Here is a 19,961-nt window from a genome sequence, read left to right on the forward strand (position 1 = left end):
TTGAAACTGTTGCATCTTTGTTAAACTGTTGTTATTGCTATTGTGAAATGATAGGATCAACAAAAGTAAAAGTGGTGCTGAAATGCCATCCAGTTGGAACCAATATACCACTAATTCCTGTATTTCCTCTCTATGCACAACACTTTCTTCCTAACATAGAGCCAGTCTTCAATTAACTCTAAAAATGTTATCATCATTACACAGACATTCAGCAAATGGTTGTTATACCAAATTTCTGTCTTCCCATGATGAGGATGCAGTGAGTAATGTAATAATAATTTGGGATGTTTGTTGCCTCCATAACATAGGGCCTATGTAAGGAGATAGATGAACGAAAGGACAGCCTGGCCTCCATGCAGACCTTTGTGGAGGAACTTTTGCCAAATTTGGGCAAGACAGAGAGAAACGATCTAGAGGCCAAACTGCAGAGCATCCAGCAGCAGTACACTCAGGTGTGTGGCACTGTACTTGTTTTCTGTGGTGTAATCTTTGGGATGTGTTAGTCTGTCATTGATACTTGGCAGCCAAATATTGTTCAAACATGCAGTTTGCCTTTAAAAGTAAACAGCTTTTGATGATGTGGTTGTCATTACCATAGAAAATAATGAGTTAACTTCTTGTGGGATAGCATGGTTAAACATTGTCTTGATTGGATGAAATATAGATTTTCGACTGGCTGCAACAGTAATGTCATGGACACCAAATTTTCGGAATGAAAAGTTTTTTAAGTGATCCTTTAGTATTATGACTTGTATTCTTTTACCTGTCTTGTCTTAGTGTAAGTGTTCGTAGAGTCAGTTTATGCCATCCAAAAATATTGTTGACAGGTGTGCTATTATTTTCATTTCTGTTTGCAAAGTACAACATGTGTTGAGAAAGCAGCATGCAGGGTTGGCCCCAAGTGTCAAAAGCGAAGATTGGGTCTTTATTTATTCCCTACAAGGACGATTACTCGTTTTGCCAATAATTCACATAGATTTGAGACAGGTTACTCCTTCCAATACACTCTATTCTTGCAAACAGCTGTTATTAAAATGACAAAATGTACAATCTGTGAAGGTCATTTCAGACAATACTCATTCATGTGTATTGATGCTATTGTTGCTTTGGGAAATCAGTGGCAGATAGGTTTTTCATTAACTGCACTCTCCTGTGAAGGAAACAGACTTACAGGTCTTGTTGATTTACCAGACCTTATGCCTTACTTTTCTTTCAATCAGATGACTGTTTTAACAAAGGGCACAGTTGAATTTGTGTTAGCTTTTTTTATGAGATTTATGAGAGATATTTAGAGACAAAAACACTTTACTTGTTCTGTATGTATAGTATATTTTTACATTGTTCTTGTTATAGACACCTTTTCTACTGTATCTTTAAATACCAATTCCATCATGCTCATTATTGAATCATTGGAGACAAGTGGTTTTCTATGTTACATTGTTAGATACCATTGTGAAAGGCATCTATAACTCTCTTCCTGCTGAATTTCTAGCCAGAGAATAACAAGTGATGCATGTCATGACTAAACATCTGATAGATGTCCTACGGTGTGATTTAGTTATTCTGGCCATCTCCCTCCATCTACTGTTTCATGTCCCAAACTGGACATTTGTCCCACAAATGAGAATCAGTGCATCAATAACTATTGATTTTATCCCACTATTAGGGTGAAATATCATTGATCTCATTCACCCTCTTGCTAGTTAATTACTTCAAAATTGAGTTTCGTGCCCGGGCAGGGAATGCAGAGAGTTGGGCTGAGAGTCAGTCCTGGAGCTGTATGTCAATGTCTGGATGTTTGGCCAGCACTATCAGAAGATATAGGTTGACAGATGAATCTGCTCGTGTTATGACATTTCCACACTAGTTGGAAGTTCAGTAGCCCCTAAAGATCCAGCCTGTCTGACCCGTACGTGACGTAGTAGGGTGTTGTTAACATGGATTCAAGGCCACTGTTCCAAGGTGGTGATGGTTGTTGATGGCCATGGGGAATAAGAGTTCTTGTAACTGCATTGATGCCCAGTTGGAGAAGGATGCCAAGGGGCGGCGACAGGCTCTGGGAAAAGGTGTTTCTGAGCGGCGGGACCTTCTGTCGGAGCTGGAGCAGTGCCAGACGTGGCTGGAACAGACGGGCAGGAAGGTGCAGACCCTGGTGGAGGAGCCCGTCGCTCTACAGCCCCATGGTGTGCAGAAGCAGATTAACTCCTGCAAGGTAATGGATAGTTGTCTGTTCCTTTGATGGGTTTTTTTTACTGATGTGACCTTTACTGCTGCTATATCACCCCAAAATATCCCAAGCATGATGACTGATGGCAAGGTCAGGATTAAGTAAGTCATGTGGAACAAATACAATATATCAAACCTGTGCCGAGGGGACAGCATAGTTGTGGTCGATGGATGGGTTCATTATCAGGTCTAGATGGGTCATCACCTCTTTCCTGCATCCATTACAATAAGGGTGGCAATCTGTTCAAAGATGATTCATGCTTGTCTGGTTCCACAAAATTTAAATGTAAGCTGGGATGAATTTGATTTAAAGGAAAACAACACAATATCATTATTAAAGTTTTTCAATCCTCAAACTTCAGTTTTGTCTAAAGTTTTGTAGTTTGCAACAAGGCATTTCAAAAGTCTGACTATTTCCAAATTTTATCCAATTGCTTGAGTAACTGTCATTTGGCATATCTTATTAACTGGATGTCTAACCATCATCAGTGTATCAAGTTGAATCTAGAATTCTTCTTCTGGTGATAATAAAAATCTTTATTAAGAGACGTTATTGGTAAAAAGAACACATTAGATTACTAGCCACTTTCTCTATCAATTACTCCCTGAAGAACTGAATTGCATTAACAAAGTAGGTCGAACAATACGAGACTGAGAATCATTTGTATGCTGTGTTTACAGGCCCTACAGAACGTTGTCTCCTCGTATCAGCCCAGCATAGCAGAAGTCAACAGCAAAGCACAAGATCTGCTGGATGACCTTGATGAGGATGACAAGGTCAAGCTGGACAGTGCCCTTGAAGGTAGTTTTCATCAATACTTAGTTTCCTTTTGCAAACCTTCCCCAATTTGCCTTTCCCCTTGGGAAATGCGAACCAAAATTGATTTTGATGGATTTTTTTGGTTAGATGCGTCTATTTGCTATAGGATTTCATTCTCCTTCTACCTTCTTCAGTAAGCATAAGACTGATTTTTTGTGACATTCAATAATTTCTTCCCCTATCCCTGTTAAAAGAAGAAGGCTACATACATCCTCCTAAATTGCATACTTTATCATTCTAAAAAGTACCAAATATTTTTAAGTTTAATTGTGTTTAGTTGTCAAATTTTGACCTTGGTCTTTGCTCTTTTCTAGGTCTGCAAGAAGGTAATGATAACCTTCGGGACCAGCTGACCACTCGGCTGGTCAGCCTGGAGAGTGCCCTTCAGGACAGGGAGACCTTCCAGGCTGACCTGGACGGCTGTAGCCAGTGGTTGAAGCAAGCAGACATCGCAACCTTCCCAGAGGTCAAGCTTGATGCTGCACTGCAGGAGTTGGAATCCCAGCTAGATAAACACCAGGTAAAAGTGCAACATATTACAGTGTGCTCTGCTATCCTCCCTTGGTGATGTGTGGAAAAGACATACTTATTTTCTTAGGACAGTTGACCTCTCTGTACAAATAGAAAAAATTCTGGTTCAAGGAAACCTAAAGCCTCAATGACATCACTTCTCCACAGTTGAATCAGTTGGAAGACCACTGGAGATCATGTACTTAAGTGCTTTATGGAGGATATCCTCCTAATCATGATTGCTTAAGATGAGATCACGTTTTCTTGTTAACCTCATCTGCACCTTAAGACCAGTGCAGGGTAGATCATCATCATCAGAGCCCATGAGAAGAAGTTCATTAATGAAAAACGTCTGCCGTGTAGCTATGTCATATTTATCTTACCTCATCTCATCCTCATCATTCTTAAACATAATTCTTTACTATAACATTTGTAATCCATTTAATGATTGTACTTTATATTATTTTACTTGTAAGACCTTGTGGCACTCTCTTTTATTTTTACCTCTCATTCTACAATATAACAAACATTTTGAGTACCGATAATAGGTCAAATACACTGTGAAATCTAGCAATTGCATTATTGAAAGCTAATGCCACTTTTGCAAAACATGTTAATACATTCCCTTGGTAGGACATCAGATAATCCATCATTTGGTGTAATTTGACAACTGTAGCCGATCCAGAACAGCTCACATATCATTATGCTGCAGTGTGTTGATTGATTGTATTTCTTACAAGAACTTAGATATACTTCTACTACTGTTTTGTCATCCCTTCAGCACATCAGCAAGGAGGCTGGCATGTATGATGAGATGCTAAACCGGCTGCAACAGCAAGGTGGCGCTATGGAGGCTCAGCTCAACCCCCAGGATGCATCCATCCTCAGGGAGAAGCTAGTGGCTGTGGAGCAGCAGTTTAAGCGGTATGTTATAAACCACATGCAGCCTCTGAACATGCAAGTAAAATTGCTTTCAATCGAATTAAGAAAATCAAAGGCAGATAGGGATTTGCCACTTTACCCCTTCACTGTCATTAGTTAGACATGGACGACATTCTCCAGTGTATTTTTTTATAATAACTCACATTTTGGTCTGATGGATGGGCTTGCAACATATCCTGCTTATGTCAACATCAGGGAAGTATCAACTGTGTATGATATGGTAATGCTGTTTTAGTATATAAACAATATCACAGCATACAGGGGTTTCCATACCACATATGATTCAGTGTTGGGTTTCAGCACCAGGGACATGCCCAGAACAGTTCTTAGTGGTGGTGTTTCAGCACCGGGGACAGGCCCAGAACAGTTCTTAGTGGTGGTGTTTCAGCACTGGGGACAGGCCCAGAACAGTTCTTAGTGGTGGTGTTTCAGCACTGGGGACATGCCCAGAACAGTTCTTAGTGGTGGTGTTTCAGCACCGGGGACAGGCCCAGAACAGTTCTTAGTGGTGGTGTTTCAGCACTGGGGACAGGCCCAGAACAGTTCTTAGTGGTGGTGTTTCAGCACCGGGGACAGGCCCAGAACAGTTCTTAGTGGTGGTGTTTCAGCACTGGGGACAGGCCCAGAACAGTTCTTAGTGGTGGTGTTTCAGCACCAGGGACAGGTCCAGAACAGTTCTTAGTGGTAGTTTTTCAGCACCAGGGACAGGCCCAAAACAGTTCTTAGTGGTGGTGTTTCAGCACCACAGACAGGCCCAAAACAGTACTTAGTGGTGGTGTTTCAGCACCAGGGACAGGCCCAGAACAGTTCTTAGTGGTGGTGTTTCAGGAACAGGCCCAGAACAGTTCTTAGTGGTGGTGTTTCAGCACTAGGGACAGGCCCAGAACAGTTCTTGGTGGCGGTGTTTCAGCACTAGGGACAGGCCCAGAACAGTTCTTAGTGGTGGTGTTTCAGCACTAGGGACAGGCCCAGAACAGTTCTTGGTGGCGGTGTTTCAGCACTAGGGACAGGCCCAGAACAGTTCTTGGTGGTGTTTCAGCACTAGGGACAGGCCCAGAACAGTTCTTGGTGGTGTTTCAGCACCAGGGACAGGACCATAACAGTTCTTGGTGGTGTTTCAGCACTAGGGACAGGCCCACTACTGTTATTGGCAATAGTGTTTCAGCACCAGGGACAGGCCCACTATTGTTCTCATTGTTTCAGCATTAAAGAGAAGTCCACATTAGTTCTTTGTAGCAGTGTTTCAGCAGCAAGGACAGGCCCACCCTAGTTCATAGTAACAGTGTTTTAGTGCCAGAGACAGGACTACAACAGTCCGTAGTGATGGTGTTTCAGCATAAGGCATGAGTCAATGACACGTGTTGGTCATCTTTCTCTTCTCTGTTAACATTTTATCGCACAACTGAGTGGATGATTAGTAATCAATTTTATATGGGGCATGATGCAAACAAACCTTCCTTCCAACAGCTGCCCCATTGACCATGTATTGATTGTTTTGCCCACTCATGTGTTTTAGGGTGTTTGGTTTAGCCAGAGTTGGCAATGTGTGATATTTCAAATCTGTAAATAAAATTAAGATACCACTGACATAAAACAGTGAAAAAATCATGGCCTACTTGTATATAAGGGTCACACAACATACAAAATAAGTGTCATGAGGCCATGCTGTCCTACTGTGTATCATTAACTCTTCTGTATCTAGGTTAATGTTCCGCTAGGTTGGCCTATAAGAACCAACACATACTATCCATCACTTATATTGGCTTCCTCACCATCTGGCTAATAGGGTCAACTCAATAGGGTCTAAACAAAAACTTTCTGTTAAAAGCAGTACAGGTTGTAGGGATGCAGTATGCACTCTGGTTACAATAATAGTTCATTGTCTATCATTTGTCTAAACACATTGTAATTGGATAGTCTTCAAATCATGGAAGGGGGACAAACTAAAACCAGAGCAGCTGTTTAAGGAGATGAACTAGGCCTAATTAGATTTGCCTGTAACATTTGATTCCAAAGCACACTAAATTTACCCTTGAGCCTTGACTTGAATACTCATGGAATCAATATAATGTATGCACACCATGGGCAAAAAGGTCATGGGATTATTGAACTTCATTGGACACTTCAACAGAGGCAACATTGTGTCCAGAGAGGGTTTTCTTTTACTGTGACTGTGACTAGTATTGTGTTCATTCATATAGGCTTGTAAGGCAAAAGGGCAGGGTTATCTCAGAAATCAATAGTCCCTTTGTATTACTGGCCCCCTGAGGGAGGATCAACTGTGTCAACAATCTTGTGGATAATAATCACCTGCAATGACAGATCAATATGCTGGCGGTGTTTATTACATGTGGTACTCTGTGCTGTGTCCTTAAGCCTTAGATCTTATCTTTTATTGTTTATATTTTCACACAGGATAGTATCGGAAATGGCTGATGAAATTCAGTAAGATCTATTAACATTATACATGTATTTCCTTGTCAAATAACCAGTCAAGGTCAATGAAAAAATGTAGATCTATCATCTTCAGCATGGGTTTTTAGCCAAAAAGCTGTTGTACAGTAGGTACATTGTGCTACTATAAGGAAAGCAAATCAAAGATCAGTAGTTGTTTATTTACAAACATGGACACAACCCTCACCAGTCATGAAGCCTCTAGTAATGATAAATCAAAGCTGAGGTGAAGCATGCCCCATGATACATGTATGTGCATATGTGGGGCCCACCATGGCAGGCTTCCATACAAATCCAGCATTTCACTTCAGCTTCCTCAGATAGATTGATGAGACATATTGCATAACACTGATGACAATAGTCTTATGAGCTAATTAAAGAGTTAATCGAGACAGAGGTGTGCCTGCTAGTGAAGCCTGCTGTGTTAATAGGAATGGATTAGTTCCCCCAAACGCCATCAAAGGGTGAACCAAATCAGGTTTCCGAGCCCTCTGTGATCCATTATTCATGAGGAGGAGAAAATGGGATGCAGGAGGCAGTATGTAATATTTATTGGATCGATGGGAGTGTGGATGTATTGAAGTTAGTTTGCCTGGCGGTCGGCACACCTGCCCACCACCCCTCCCTGCCCTCCCCACCCCACTATGGCATCGCTGCTGGATTGCCTCTGCTGCTCCAATGGTCTGCGATGTAGACATCAGAGAAGCCTGGAGTACTCTGACGGGAATGTGCCCACGGCTCTCAGTGCGTGAGTGATGGGGGTTTTCTAATAGCAGGCGATGAGATTACACTATTCCAGCTGGTCTGGATTTGCAGCATGTGACAGGGTTCACCACAACATCACATGGGAGGGTCACCTTTCCTGGTCATCTTGGCCGACATTGACAGTGTTACTAATTTCAAAGATGGGAGGACATTATGTATTCAGAATGTAAGACTTCGCTGCTGCCAGTGAGTAGCGTTATATGATTGACACTGGAGTTGATCAAAATATGATGATTCAAATTCAGTTGGAGAATTATCATTTACAAAATACACAGGGAATCAAAATGTTCACTCTAACATGAAAATATGAAAGAGTATTTTGTTGTTGAAATTCTTACTTAAAATGTATTGGAACTAGGAAATGTCTTCTATATGACCAGTAGTGAGTGCATGCACATGCTACTGCATTCAGGCATATCTTGGCCATATGTTCAGGTTGCCATGCGGAAGTGCGCTCAGTTGCTATCATGGCGATGGTGAAATATTATGTTGTGAAATTTGATCTTATGTTAATTGTGTTATATTCCAATCGTCTGAAATCATTTCCTAGCAGGAGCACACGGGGCATGCCATCACATGATTCCTCATCAATTATTACAAAACAATTACTTTTGAATTTCTAAAAAGCCATTTCCTTGACTGATGTATTTATGACTTGTGATTAACAGTCCCCATTGAAACCCTGGAGTCTTACACATTTTACTGGCGGTTCTATTTGTGGAAGATGGGAGAATTCACACCCTGCCAAGGGCCCATTCAAGATTGATGACAGAATAAAGCACTTTGTAAGGGAGGGCAGACCATTTGCTAGAATACTGTAAATCCCCATATTTGTCAGGAAGCATGATTTATTATAGAGTAAGGCCAGAAGCTGAGGCAAAGTCATGAAGCTGAGCTTCATTTCATTGTCAAGTTCTTCATGAATTTCTATCATAGTTTTCTTTTCAAACTTACTGCTACTTCTTTTTTTATGCAACATGGAATTATGCAAGAAAGATTAAGGTTTACAGTATGCAGATGGGCTTGAAATGACACCCTTGTCATATAAGTTATAGTACATGTATCAGCAGACATTGAGACACAATAGAGACCAATGAGATATAGAGACCAGCTATCTTGATTAATGTAGAAAATCATTAGATGTAGGTACCCTAATTATCATTACAAATAACTACACCAACAGGCTGATTGAATGTTAAAAATATTAAAATACAGCCAACAAATGTATCTGTTATTTTCACAAACACAAACTTATCAGCTACTGTAACAGCCTGATATAGCTTGTATTATAAGGATTCATCACCCAAATGTTAATTGAGTGATTTTGGAGGCCATTTTGTCAATAACTTAATCATCATGCACTGGATGAGCCAGGAACATTTGATCATAAATGTCGAGGTGGCATGAGACATTTCAACCCAGAAATCACCCTAACTGAATCAGTACCTAAAGAATTAATCTTAATCGTAATACCACCTGAAATTAATTGATTAATGAACAGAATTCTAGTGTAAAATAGAGAATTGTCTCTGCCATTGTCATCATCAAGGCAGTAAGTGTTAAGAGGCCAAAGCCAACAATGTTTCTTTCTGTACGTATACGTCGAGAACAATATTTTAGATATCCCATGGGACAATGTCCAATGAGGGTTTGCTAATGGAGGCTATCCTGTGAGTGCCCACGTGATAAAAGTAAGTGTTACTGTAACTCCTAAAATATTATCAGCTTAAATATTATATAGATGCTGCATTTTGCTTCCTAGATGCATAAACAAGTTGATTCATAATAGAAACTATATAGCACAAGTCCTTATGGGCTAAGCTGTGCCCCAAAAACAGGTGTTGAGACGTCTTCTGCATTTTATTACAACCTGCTGGTATCGCAACATTTGTTCAATATACTGTAGCAGAATCAGTGAAGAAATTTGAGAAAACTAGTGTGACCAGACAGCTTGACATTATATAGTGCCATTTGGGCTTGTAAGTCTGTCTAAATGATGTAATTCAAGCAGAGATAGTTAATTATTACCAACTCCTATTCACCGAGTGAAGTTAGTGCCATGTATTCCTTGCATGTGTTCAGAATTTCTGGCAGAACGTGCGATTGTTAGACAGGGAGAGAGACGGTGGGCAGGAAGATGTGATTAAATTGAGCCTGACTACGTATTCTTAGAACTGCATGAAATTTTACTGGCTGGAGGCCCTCAGAAGCTGTTGGCTTTAACAGAGACAGATGCAGAGGAATGTTTTGCTGGAAAAAAGCGAGGTAAGGTCACCAAGGTGACATTGTGGCTAGAGCTGCATGTATGCCTGCATAGAGCATAGACATTTGCACTATCCTTGTCCCAGTAGGGTCTGCAGGTGTCATGACTGCATAGGAAATATTTGGCTATTGTATTAGCTATCGCTGATGACATCTGTGGATTCAAACTATATATGAAACATCCTTGTTTTGTTGTGTTGTTTTAACAATAGTGTCTGTTCCATCTCTGTTTTGTGATTATACTACACTTTAAATCAGCTGACTATTACAAAAATGTACAACATTGTTGTCGTAGGTAATTCTTTTGAAATATCATTCTAAGATGGTGAAGAGTCTTAAAGATGGTGAAGTGCCTTGCTTGGGAAATTCCAGTACATGTCTCCATGCATGGATGCCTTTATTCAAAGGCAGCCAGCTACAGAATGTGGTGGCTTTTATGTGGCTTCTTATAGCAATCACCTCTCCGACCATTTATGTCATTTCAATAATCAGTGGAGCGGGGAGGAAGGATAGCCACAGAGGGGACCAGTCAGGGTAGTGTGCTCTGAGTAGGGCAGGGAGGAGCCATCTCAGGAAAGGTATTGATGCAGGCAACATATCGTGGAGATGAGGCTCACAAAAGCCATTTAAAACCCTATATTGATTTTCTGAGCAGGAATTGATTGCACATTTGAGGCCAGCCATGCCGGCTCTGCAGCTGTGTGATTTGGTTATTTGAAGTCAACATGGTTATGTGTATGCAAAGATGGACAGTTTTATAGACTTAACTGTAATATTACACATAAAAGACAGAACATAAAGGAGAGGAAATATACAGTATACATTTTGGTTAATGACAAGACAATATTGAAGGCGATGCGACATCATAAATTTGTGTCTTATAATGGTTGTCAATGAGGGGGCGTGTCAATGGCTTTAGTAGGCAGTTACATGTACACCTGGTGCTCTTTACCTTTGAAGACAAGATTACTACAGCTTATGAATCTCGTAAATGTTATGATAAAACTGCATTTGAAAGGCTGGGTAATGAACACAGAATTTGCTTTCAAGGTGAAAGTCAAAGAAAGCAATTTCATTGCTGTAGCAATAATTTTTGAAATGAGAAATCTTATGTTCTTGATATTGATTGAAATATAGAGATGTGGAAACTGAAGAATATGTTCTCCACTTTTGGGTAGAATGACAGAAATAATGCTTTTTTTTAATACCTTTTCTTTTGGTCATGTTATTATGGATATTTTGGACGTTTTAAGAGTTATGCAAAATATCCATAAGGGCGGAATGATTACAACTAAAGAGGGTAATTAGGTGTTACAATGAGATGCTTAACCCAAACAATGGTACGGTATAACATGCAGAGGCCAAATCTGTGTCAAACAAAAATATTTCTATTCAGGAATGACCTTAAATGCTCTGTGGGTGTTACATTACATTATCTGTATGTGGCTGAATTTATATTGGCTCCTGAGAGGTTGGAGTTTGAGGGTTAGACATCAGGCACAAAGCAGATATAAGGTCAAATGATTTTAGATTTTCATCAACAACTTGTCTGTCAACATGTCATAATGGCATCGCTTGCATCTACTGTCTGCCTATCTTAATTGTATCTAAAAATTTTTGACTATTAGTAATAGGTCCCTGTATGTACAAATGTGTAATGATAATGTTGTAAACAATTTAACATATTAAAGTAGATATGGATATATATCAATGATTTTATCGAGGTTTTGAATTAGAAAAACCTTCTGGCAACCTTTTGAACAAGACGAAAAAGAAGCAACGTCAGGCTTGTCATAAGAAATGCCATTATAGATCCAGTCACGTCTGCGTCTGACCTCAGCTTCTTCATCCCACGACCTGCAATCTCCGGCCCACAAATTTCGCCCGTCTTGATTATCAAAGACACAAGAGGTTAGAAAGCAGAATCTGCACAGCTCCCATGATGACTTCTCAACCCATTCGTAAATGCCAGTCAAATTTGAGACGTGATAGCCGAAGAGGGGAGCTATATCTTTATGACATATCTTGATGAGCATCCCTTTTGACAAGTCGTGACAAGAATTTTGATTTCCCATATTCTCCGTGATAAAAGTAAATTGCCTAAGTAAGATGCCTTCTAGCAAACTAGGTATTGGTGTGAAAACAAGACTGACACTAATACACTTGAATGGGCAAAGCATCCAACATTATTGGACTGTCTGGTACTTCTAACACTAGAAGTACTAAAGTAAATACAATATCCTTGATGGCTGTATATTTTGCACTGTAGGATAGAATAATTATAACACCTGCACTATAACTAAACTTAGTCAATATTTACAGAAATATATATTTGTAGTAGAGAGAAGCTCAGGGGTTTACAATACCTTGTGGAGAAGTAGTCCTGTCCTCTGCACCTGTGTGCAATGGGATGCAACATTGTGTGTATTTGTACATTTCTTGTTGTGCTTCTCCTAATTGCACCACAGGGAGGTTACATTATACTTCCAGAACATGTAACATAAGTGCATATTTGTTTGTTGCCTAGTGTCTCTAATTATGCTGTTACGTTAGTGTTGATGACAATGTGATCTTCGTCAAAGATTAGGCAGGCCCTGCTCCATGGCATGGTAATTCTCTAATAGCCCGGTCATACATCATAGTGCCAGAAGCCATAATGTGGGTAATTTGGAAGGGTTAGATGCAGGCTCTCTATCACATACTGGGTCTGCTTTAGTGCCTTGTAGAGGGCCTGAAGGAGAGGTTGTAATGCTTTATTGGATATAGATAGGTCCCTTGTGCCACAGGAGTTGAAGTATACCCCTGATGTAGGAGTAAAACAGAGTTCATGACTCTCTGTAGTATGTTGAATGGCACCAGTGCCAGCGTACTTGATTATATATGTCAGTTCAGAGTTAACTTACTCAGCTTATTCTCAAACAGTTTTGCAAAATGTGATAAGTCAGAGAGAGCTTTAAGATTGAAATGTACACAAGACATTTTTATAGTTGAGATATTTATGTTTTTATTTGTTTGGAATGGAATAAGAAGAACAGGAAGAAGAAGAAGAAACAGTGCAAAAACAATATGTTTCCCTTCTGTGAATATGTACATGTACAATATGTACAAACTAAGTATAGTATGTTTTCTTGTATCAATTGTTACAGCTGAATGTAGTGATATAATTATTACCATTTGTTTTGATTTGTGGCACTTCTTTATAATAAAAAAAAAGAATTTTGCTGACATGGCAGAGGTAGGTTTATACTGTGTCATGTTTCGATAATGATATATAAAATCCCTTCTCTTCTAAACAGAGACTTATTTGTCTGGACTTATTCAACCCAGCAGTAATATTAAAGTCTTATTATAGAACGAAGACACACACAATCAATCATAGGAATTATTAGGATGCAACCCCTATATATATTCGTTCAGTTCATTTTATGTAAGACTGTCCATTTATTCTGAAGTGTCCCAGATCCTTACTAGAGGACCATCTAGCAGCTCGTGGGTTAGCTTGTTACTTGCCAAATTACATCTTATATAAGAAAACAGTTATATTGAAGGAGCCATCTATTTGTAATATTCTTATCAGCAAGGTTAGAAAGGTCACCTTCTGTATAATGACATTCTGATATTCCAATAATGTTGCTCTGCACCCTTGAGTGAACAGTCAATAAATACACACCAGCATTGGCCTTTGATCTTAGCCTGGAGGTAAAGACAACATACATCGCTTAGCAACCGACCAGACATCATAGAATACTTGGTGTGTGCAGTAAAGAGAAAACGTTTCTTTCAAGAACATTGCATGGTAGAATACATGTTGACATCGGTGACATGAAATAATCCTGTACTTCATTTACATTTTGTCCATGTAACCTACACTACACATATCAAAAAGATGCACTACACAAATTTTAAAAAAATGATGCAGTCATATCAAAACAACAACAACAGTGGCCAAAATTTCAGTATTGATAAACTTAGAGATCCTTTTTGTTTCATACAGTCACAATAAGAGTAACAAAAGTAACACCTCTATTTCGACTAGGTTTGAGAAGCAAGGGATTTCAACAACAACAACTCATGGGTTGTCCTTATAATGAATTTGATAGTCCTTTTCGTGTTATCCCGGGAAAGATCAAATGGCAATGCTGCCTACCGAAATCTCAGATTGTGTACTCTAAACTCTTTCCCCTACCCAGAGTCTCCTCCAAAGCTGCTGAGAAGGTGTCCAAGCTTGAGGGTGCGTTGGAGGCACGGAGGGACCATGAATCCCAGCTGGAACAGTGCTCACAGGACCTCAAGTCTCTTCAGTCTCAACTGGACAAGATCAACACACCTATTCCTCTCTCTTCCAACGATGCACAAAGTCTGCTGAACAAGCACAGGGTAAGGGCAAGCTTAGTGTGTTAGTGATTACTGATCACTGACTTCCTCGTCTTGTGACATTGTGTAATGATGCCAGTGTGTGAAAAGAAAATCAGCCATGTAGAACAAAGTTTGTATTGGTTACATGGTTAAGCAGCAGAAAGAAGGTTATTGTGTCTGAAATCAATGGATGCAGTTAGATTTAAGTCAACATACTATGAAGTACTGCGGGATTGGCAAGGTTAAGACATGTAGGTTGTTAATGTGTGGACTGCCTGATGTGTTAGCAACTTTCAGTAGCCGTGTACTAAGTTAATCTGTGTGTTTGCTCAATTCTTGTATGTTTGAGAACTTTATACATATTAAGTAATCTGTCTTATATCTTGGTGTTGACAGTATCACATTGTCCTGTTGACATTGCCAGTAACTGTGTCTGGAACTTGATTACCAAGCACATTTTTCATGTTACATTGTTGATATAACAGGCCACATGTATGGAAAGGTGTTTCTTTGTCCATTTCTCTCACACTCAGCAATCATTAATTACCATTCCTCAGTGTTTGCCAGTTTGACAGCAACTTCACTATTGTAAAGATACAGCAGATGGACCCTTTCACTGCTAAAAATAGAATGAAGTAAAAGATTCTTCAATGACATTTTATTTGGGAACTCATACGTAATTTTGCATAGGTTACAGTGTTGAAAACCATTTGCATCTGACATTTACTGAAAAGTTATTGGCTCATAATGTTACATGTAACATTACCAAAGAAACAGTATGTGTCATCTTGTTCCGATAACCTTCTTGTCCATTGCATATGCTGAACTCAAATTACATACTGTATCAGAGTGGGAAGGAGCCTGTCCGTGACTTTATCACAGCATCATGTCTGTAGATATGTGTACACCCCTGCTGATAATGTCTTTGTCTTTCCAGGTTGTTGAGCAAAGTGTATCTGCTTCACAGAAAGCCCTTGATTTCAAGACTAAGGTATAATGGGGAGAACTGGAAGACCTTCACCCTGATCTTTATCATAACAGTTACTATGTAAATCAGCCGGCTGCAGCATGTTTTCTCGTCCACTGTATCTAGCTATTGCCTGTAGGGACACCTAACAGCATGCTGCAAAATCAAGATTAAGCATGAACCAATTTCCCACCCAGCCTTTATGTCTAGATGAGTACCATTCCACATGAAGTCTTGTCTGTACATTGTGCCATTGCCTTTACCAGAGGATAGAAATATTCTTTGTATATAAGACTTTAGATTTCCAAATTTGAAGCTTTTTCACAGTAGTCAAAATATAAGATTCCAATGCAATGATATACTGCGTAATGTGTATATTTTCATTGGTAGGAGGCTATGAGCCTACATGTGAAATGGTTTAACACATTGCATAAGCCCCATATTTAACTCCATCCTTTGCTTAACTTCAGATTGAACAGGAATACAACTGACCAGAAGCAGCAGCCCATACAAATAAGCCATTATACCACAGACATGTAACACCAAACTAACTCACATTTATTCCCTCTCCAGGAAGCAACAGCAACCACACCTTCCAGTTGGAAGGTGCCCGTCTTGCTTTCATGTACGCACTAATTGTCCTGTAGGTTACCGCTAATTTGCTAATCTGACAAACTAACTGCAAGATTGCTTTAGACACAGTATTGACCTCTTTATAACATTCAACCTACAGGAACTGCAAGAGAAACTTGCATCACTCCAGCCTGGAGTTGAAGATATCACCAAAGCCAAGGAAGCTCTACAGACAAGTGGCCATGCCGTCTCTTCAGAAGAGGTGGCCAGACTGAACAAGGAATTCCAGAAGCTTGGCCAGAAACTCCAGCAGAGATGTACACGTCTGGAAGAGGCAGTGGCAGCCAGAGCGCAGTACGAGGGGGGGATTGGGGAGGTGGAGGAATCTCTGCAGCACTGTCAAGAAGCCCTTTCCAATTTGGACCAGCCTGGTACCACCCTTGGGAAGAGGGTAGAGGTGGGCCAGAATCTGTCTGCAACTGTCCAGAGGAGCCTGGCTGCCCTGAGCCCCCTCAGCACACGTGGGGAGGAGATCGGTGCTGAGGGTACCGACACAGACAGGGACACAGTCACAACACAGCTGGCTGTACTCAAGAGGGAGCTCCAGAAACTACAATTTACTGTTCAGGAGAAACAACAGGTAATGTAAAGGCAAAGGCAACTTTAGAAAATGATTTGAATTGATTTAAGTTTGTAGACCATTATTCTGGTGATTTTGGTGACCCCAATGGTTTGTGATCTCATTTTGGAAAATTGTCATCCCTTCTCAGGAGTGTGAGCAGAGACTAGTTGAGCAGCAGGACTTCCAAGGAGAGATCGACAAGAGTCTGGACTGGCTGTGGAAAACAAGAGTGGAAGTCACCAGGCCAGAACCCCTCACATTGGACATGCAGTATGTCCAGGAGCAACTCAAGATTTGTCAAGTAAGCTAGCATTGAAAAAATCTTTATCATGTATTTCCTTGTTCACAAGACAGGCCTTTCGTCGTACACAGAATAGAAACAGGATTTTCTGATCTACAATATGCACTCCTGCTATTGATACATTAATCCTTACCAGCACAAGAAAACTGTTCTGATATAAGTGTTATGACTCATGTTAGATCAAACGTTATGTACTTCTATCCATTCAGCTGTCTCAAGAAGAAGTGTCCTCACAGATGAGAATGATCTATGCACTAAGTGATAAGGAAAAGTCTAAACTGGAATCCCTCGGTGAGGAGATGCCTGCCATCATGGCGGACAAGCTGGCTCAGGTCAGGCAGCTGGAGACAGAGCTCAACAAGGAACTGGCTGAAACACAGGCAAGTCTAATTCTGTTTCTGTATCTCCATATCCGGTTTAACCACCCTTAGGCGCAACACACCAGCTTTGTAGGCATGTGGTGCGGCAGCAGCTGGTAATATTTTACCGAACTACCTGTCACACCTAACTTTGCACATCTAACTGTAAGCGTTCTTTAAGATTCTTTAAAAGTGTTTTAAATTTGCTTTTCTCAACTAGCTTAATCTCCTTTCGATGTTTGTCTCCACACTCTTCCCATTTGACATGTACATGAACCAAACCAAAACCATGTAAATGCTATGTACAGGCTAAACTGGAGTCTGAGGTGGAGTTACGGCAGAAGTACCATGAAGCCACCCAGAGCCTGACAGCCTGGCTGGAAGCTGCAGAGTACAGACTCCACACAGGGGAGGAGGGAGTGGACTTCACACAGGCGCAGGAAGAGCTGCTGCAACACAAGGTCAGACTCACAAAGTAGCATTTCATGTGTTTTTAAGATTTTGTTGAGTAGCTATATATATAGTGCTAAGGTTTTTTTTTTAGGTTTTCTGTATCTGTATAGCCCGTATAACCACTTTTGTTATAACACACCAGCTTTTCAGGCACACAGCAGCTGGTAATTTTAATCTGAACAACCTGTCACACCTCATGTTTTACTTGCCTTTTCTCTGAGAACCTTTAAGGTGTTACCAAGTTTTAATTTGTCCCATGTCTTGTTGTGCAGGAATTCTTTGGTGACACCAGCACCCACCAAGACCGGCTGACTGAGATGCAGGACCTGGCCAAACAGATGATGTCCGTGTTACAGAAGGACTCCATGCAGGAAGTGCTCAGGTCTCTGCAGGCCATGCAGAGCAGGCTCACTGCTGCAGAGGAAGGAGCCAAGAACAAGGACAGGACCTTAACTAGGGCAGCAGAGAAGTGGCAGGAGTTCCAGCAGACCTTGGAAGAGGTATGGAAAGCACTGTCATATAAATGCTCATTGACAAGATTTTTGAGAAAAAAAGTTTAATCTCCTTTATAGAGAGATTTCCACTAATGACCAAATAGCCATGCATCCATGTTTGCATACTTCATCAGGAGGAAAAATAGGAAATTGCCCAAATATATGGATTGCTGATACATACATTTGTCCTGCTACAGACATGTGCAAATTGCTTTGTAAACCTTGATAAAATAATGTTTTCTCTCCTCATTTTGCCACCAACATGACCCTTAATTTCTCATGTCATCCCCAACATAACCTTTTATCCATATTCACTGTTCAGGTGTCCGACCTGGAGGAGCAGACAGAGGAGAAGTGCCATGCTGTGGACACCAGCATGCCCTCCAGTCTACAGGCTGCTCAGGAGAGACTTCAGGAGCACCAGGTATTTATATGTGTACTATAAAGGATATGGCAGAAACAGTACAGGCCACTGAAATGTTATCATACAAGTATCTTGACTTTTCAGTGTTGTTTGTCAACTTAGATGTTTGATGGGGCTTTTTTCCCATTTCCACTGCATCGTTATTAAACAGTATTGCTAATAACAATTTCTCCAGTCCAACTCTTAATGGTCAGAGTCAAGCAAGAGATTAAGCCAAGCAAGCTACAAGACAACTGTATCTTATTTACACGCAAGTGTTGTATCCTAAACTACAGGCTGCAGTGTCCACCTTCCCAAGCTGTGCCGTGCGGTTGTCAGCCCTGCAGGACAAGGCCAGGCAGCTAGAGGGCGAGGCAGACTATGGAACCAAGACTGCCATCAGCAGGGCACTCGGCCAACTGAATGAAAGGTCAGTATATGATAATCTGATGGTGAAAGTTGTAGAGGAATACATTCTAGGAGCCAGTAACAAGCAACTCATGATTATGTGGAGCTGCTGATTTCAAACTCAACTCAAAAGCTCATTGTTGTTCTCTGAGCACTTCTGTATCTGATGAAGAGAGAGAGATACTTGAGCGAGATCAAAAACAAATGCTTCAAAGTATACTGTTTTGTATCTTTAGTGGTATGTTATTCACACCCCACAGGTGGGCATCCCTCCAGCGGGCAGCTCCAGAGCAGCAGGTGGTTCTGGATGAGAACCGTGCCCAGTGGCAGGTGCACCAGGACCAGGTGCACACCATCACCTCCAGCCTGCAGCAGCTGGAGGAAGGCCTTCCTCAGGATCAGGTGGAGGCAGCAGGCTTGGAACTACTCAGGACCAGGGCACAGGACACGAAGGTAATATTGTGTAGCCTGCAGAACTATGCATGGTCACCACAGAAAATGTTAACATCATTGGTCTGATTACATATTAAGATTCAGGGGCTGTTTTTTTCATGGATTTAACTGTAGATTGGTGAATAAAAGCATCGTAATGTCAAGTCATGAAAGACAACACATTATCAATGGAGACATTAAAATGTAGTGAAGTTTAAAACATGAGCCCTGTGAAAACTTTCATGCCAGATAACAGTATTGTCTACATGTGTGTGACATTTATACTTTGTTTGGACAGTCCCTGTGTGAAGACCTTGAGACTGTGGACTCATCCCTCATGGAAGCCGGCCAGGCTGCTCAGGCCATCATCGGTAAACTTGACCCTGAGAGCGAAGCAGCTCAGGCTGTCAGTCAGGAGGTTCGGCAGCTGCAGCACAGACTTAGCAGGTATTTCTTTGCTGTTCAAGCTTTGTGTATATATTTGTAGTGCTGTATCGACAGCTTAGTGGTGTGATACATGTATTTTTAATGATATTTTCTTTAGTCTCATTTTCTGCAGATACTTATTGTAAGTGCACTCAACTTTATATGACTAAGATGTTATGAAAGATATC

The 19,961-nt window shown here is 40.7% G+C and overlaps 1 protein-coding gene across 16 annotated transcripts in view; it reads left to right on the forward strand.

Moving 5' to 3' along the window:
* LOC136432837 (nesprin-1-like) overlaps positions 1–19,961 on the forward strand; it is a 135,682-nt gene that overhangs the window by 65,874 nt on the left and 49,847 nt on the right. For 15 of the 16 annotated variants that reach the window (XM_066424374.1, XM_066424377.1, XM_066424376.1 and 12 more), the window contains 16 exons: positions 309–452; positions 2,024–2,212; positions 2,908–3,028; positions 3,361–3,566; positions 4,338–4,480; positions 14,170–14,356; positions 15,273–15,326; positions 16,036–16,515; positions 16,646–16,798; positions 17,008–17,178; positions 17,466–17,618; positions 17,883–18,110; positions 18,427–18,528; positions 18,804–18,937; positions 19,176–19,368; positions 19,646–19,794. In XM_066424374.1, coding sequence (XP_066280471.1) covers positions 309–452; positions 2,024–2,212; positions 2,908–3,028; positions 3,361–3,566; positions 4,338–4,480; positions 14,170–14,356; positions 15,273–15,326; positions 16,036–16,515; positions 16,646–16,798; positions 17,008–17,178; positions 17,466–17,618; positions 17,883–18,110; positions 18,427–18,528; positions 18,804–18,937; positions 19,176–19,368; positions 19,646–19,794 — 2,807 coding nt within the window. The remainder of the gene's footprint in view (positions 1–308; positions 453–2,023; positions 2,213–2,907; positions 3,029–3,360; positions 3,567–4,337; positions 4,481–14,169; positions 14,357–15,272; positions 15,327–16,035; positions 16,516–16,645; positions 16,799–17,007; positions 17,179–17,465; positions 17,619–17,882; positions 18,111–18,426; positions 18,529–18,803; positions 18,938–19,175; positions 19,369–19,645; positions 19,795–19,961) is intronic. The other variant, XM_066424380.1, reaches the window with a different exon arrangement.

The sequence above is a fragment of the Branchiostoma lanceolatum genome, chromosome 4, assembly GCF_035083965.1.
Source record: "Branchiostoma lanceolatum isolate klBraLanc5 chromosome 4, klBraLanc5.hap2, whole genome shotgun sequence".
In the NCBI taxonomy this organism is placed as follows: Eukaryota; Metazoa; Chordata; class Leptocardii; order Amphioxiformes; family Branchiostomatidae; genus Branchiostoma; species Branchiostoma lanceolatum.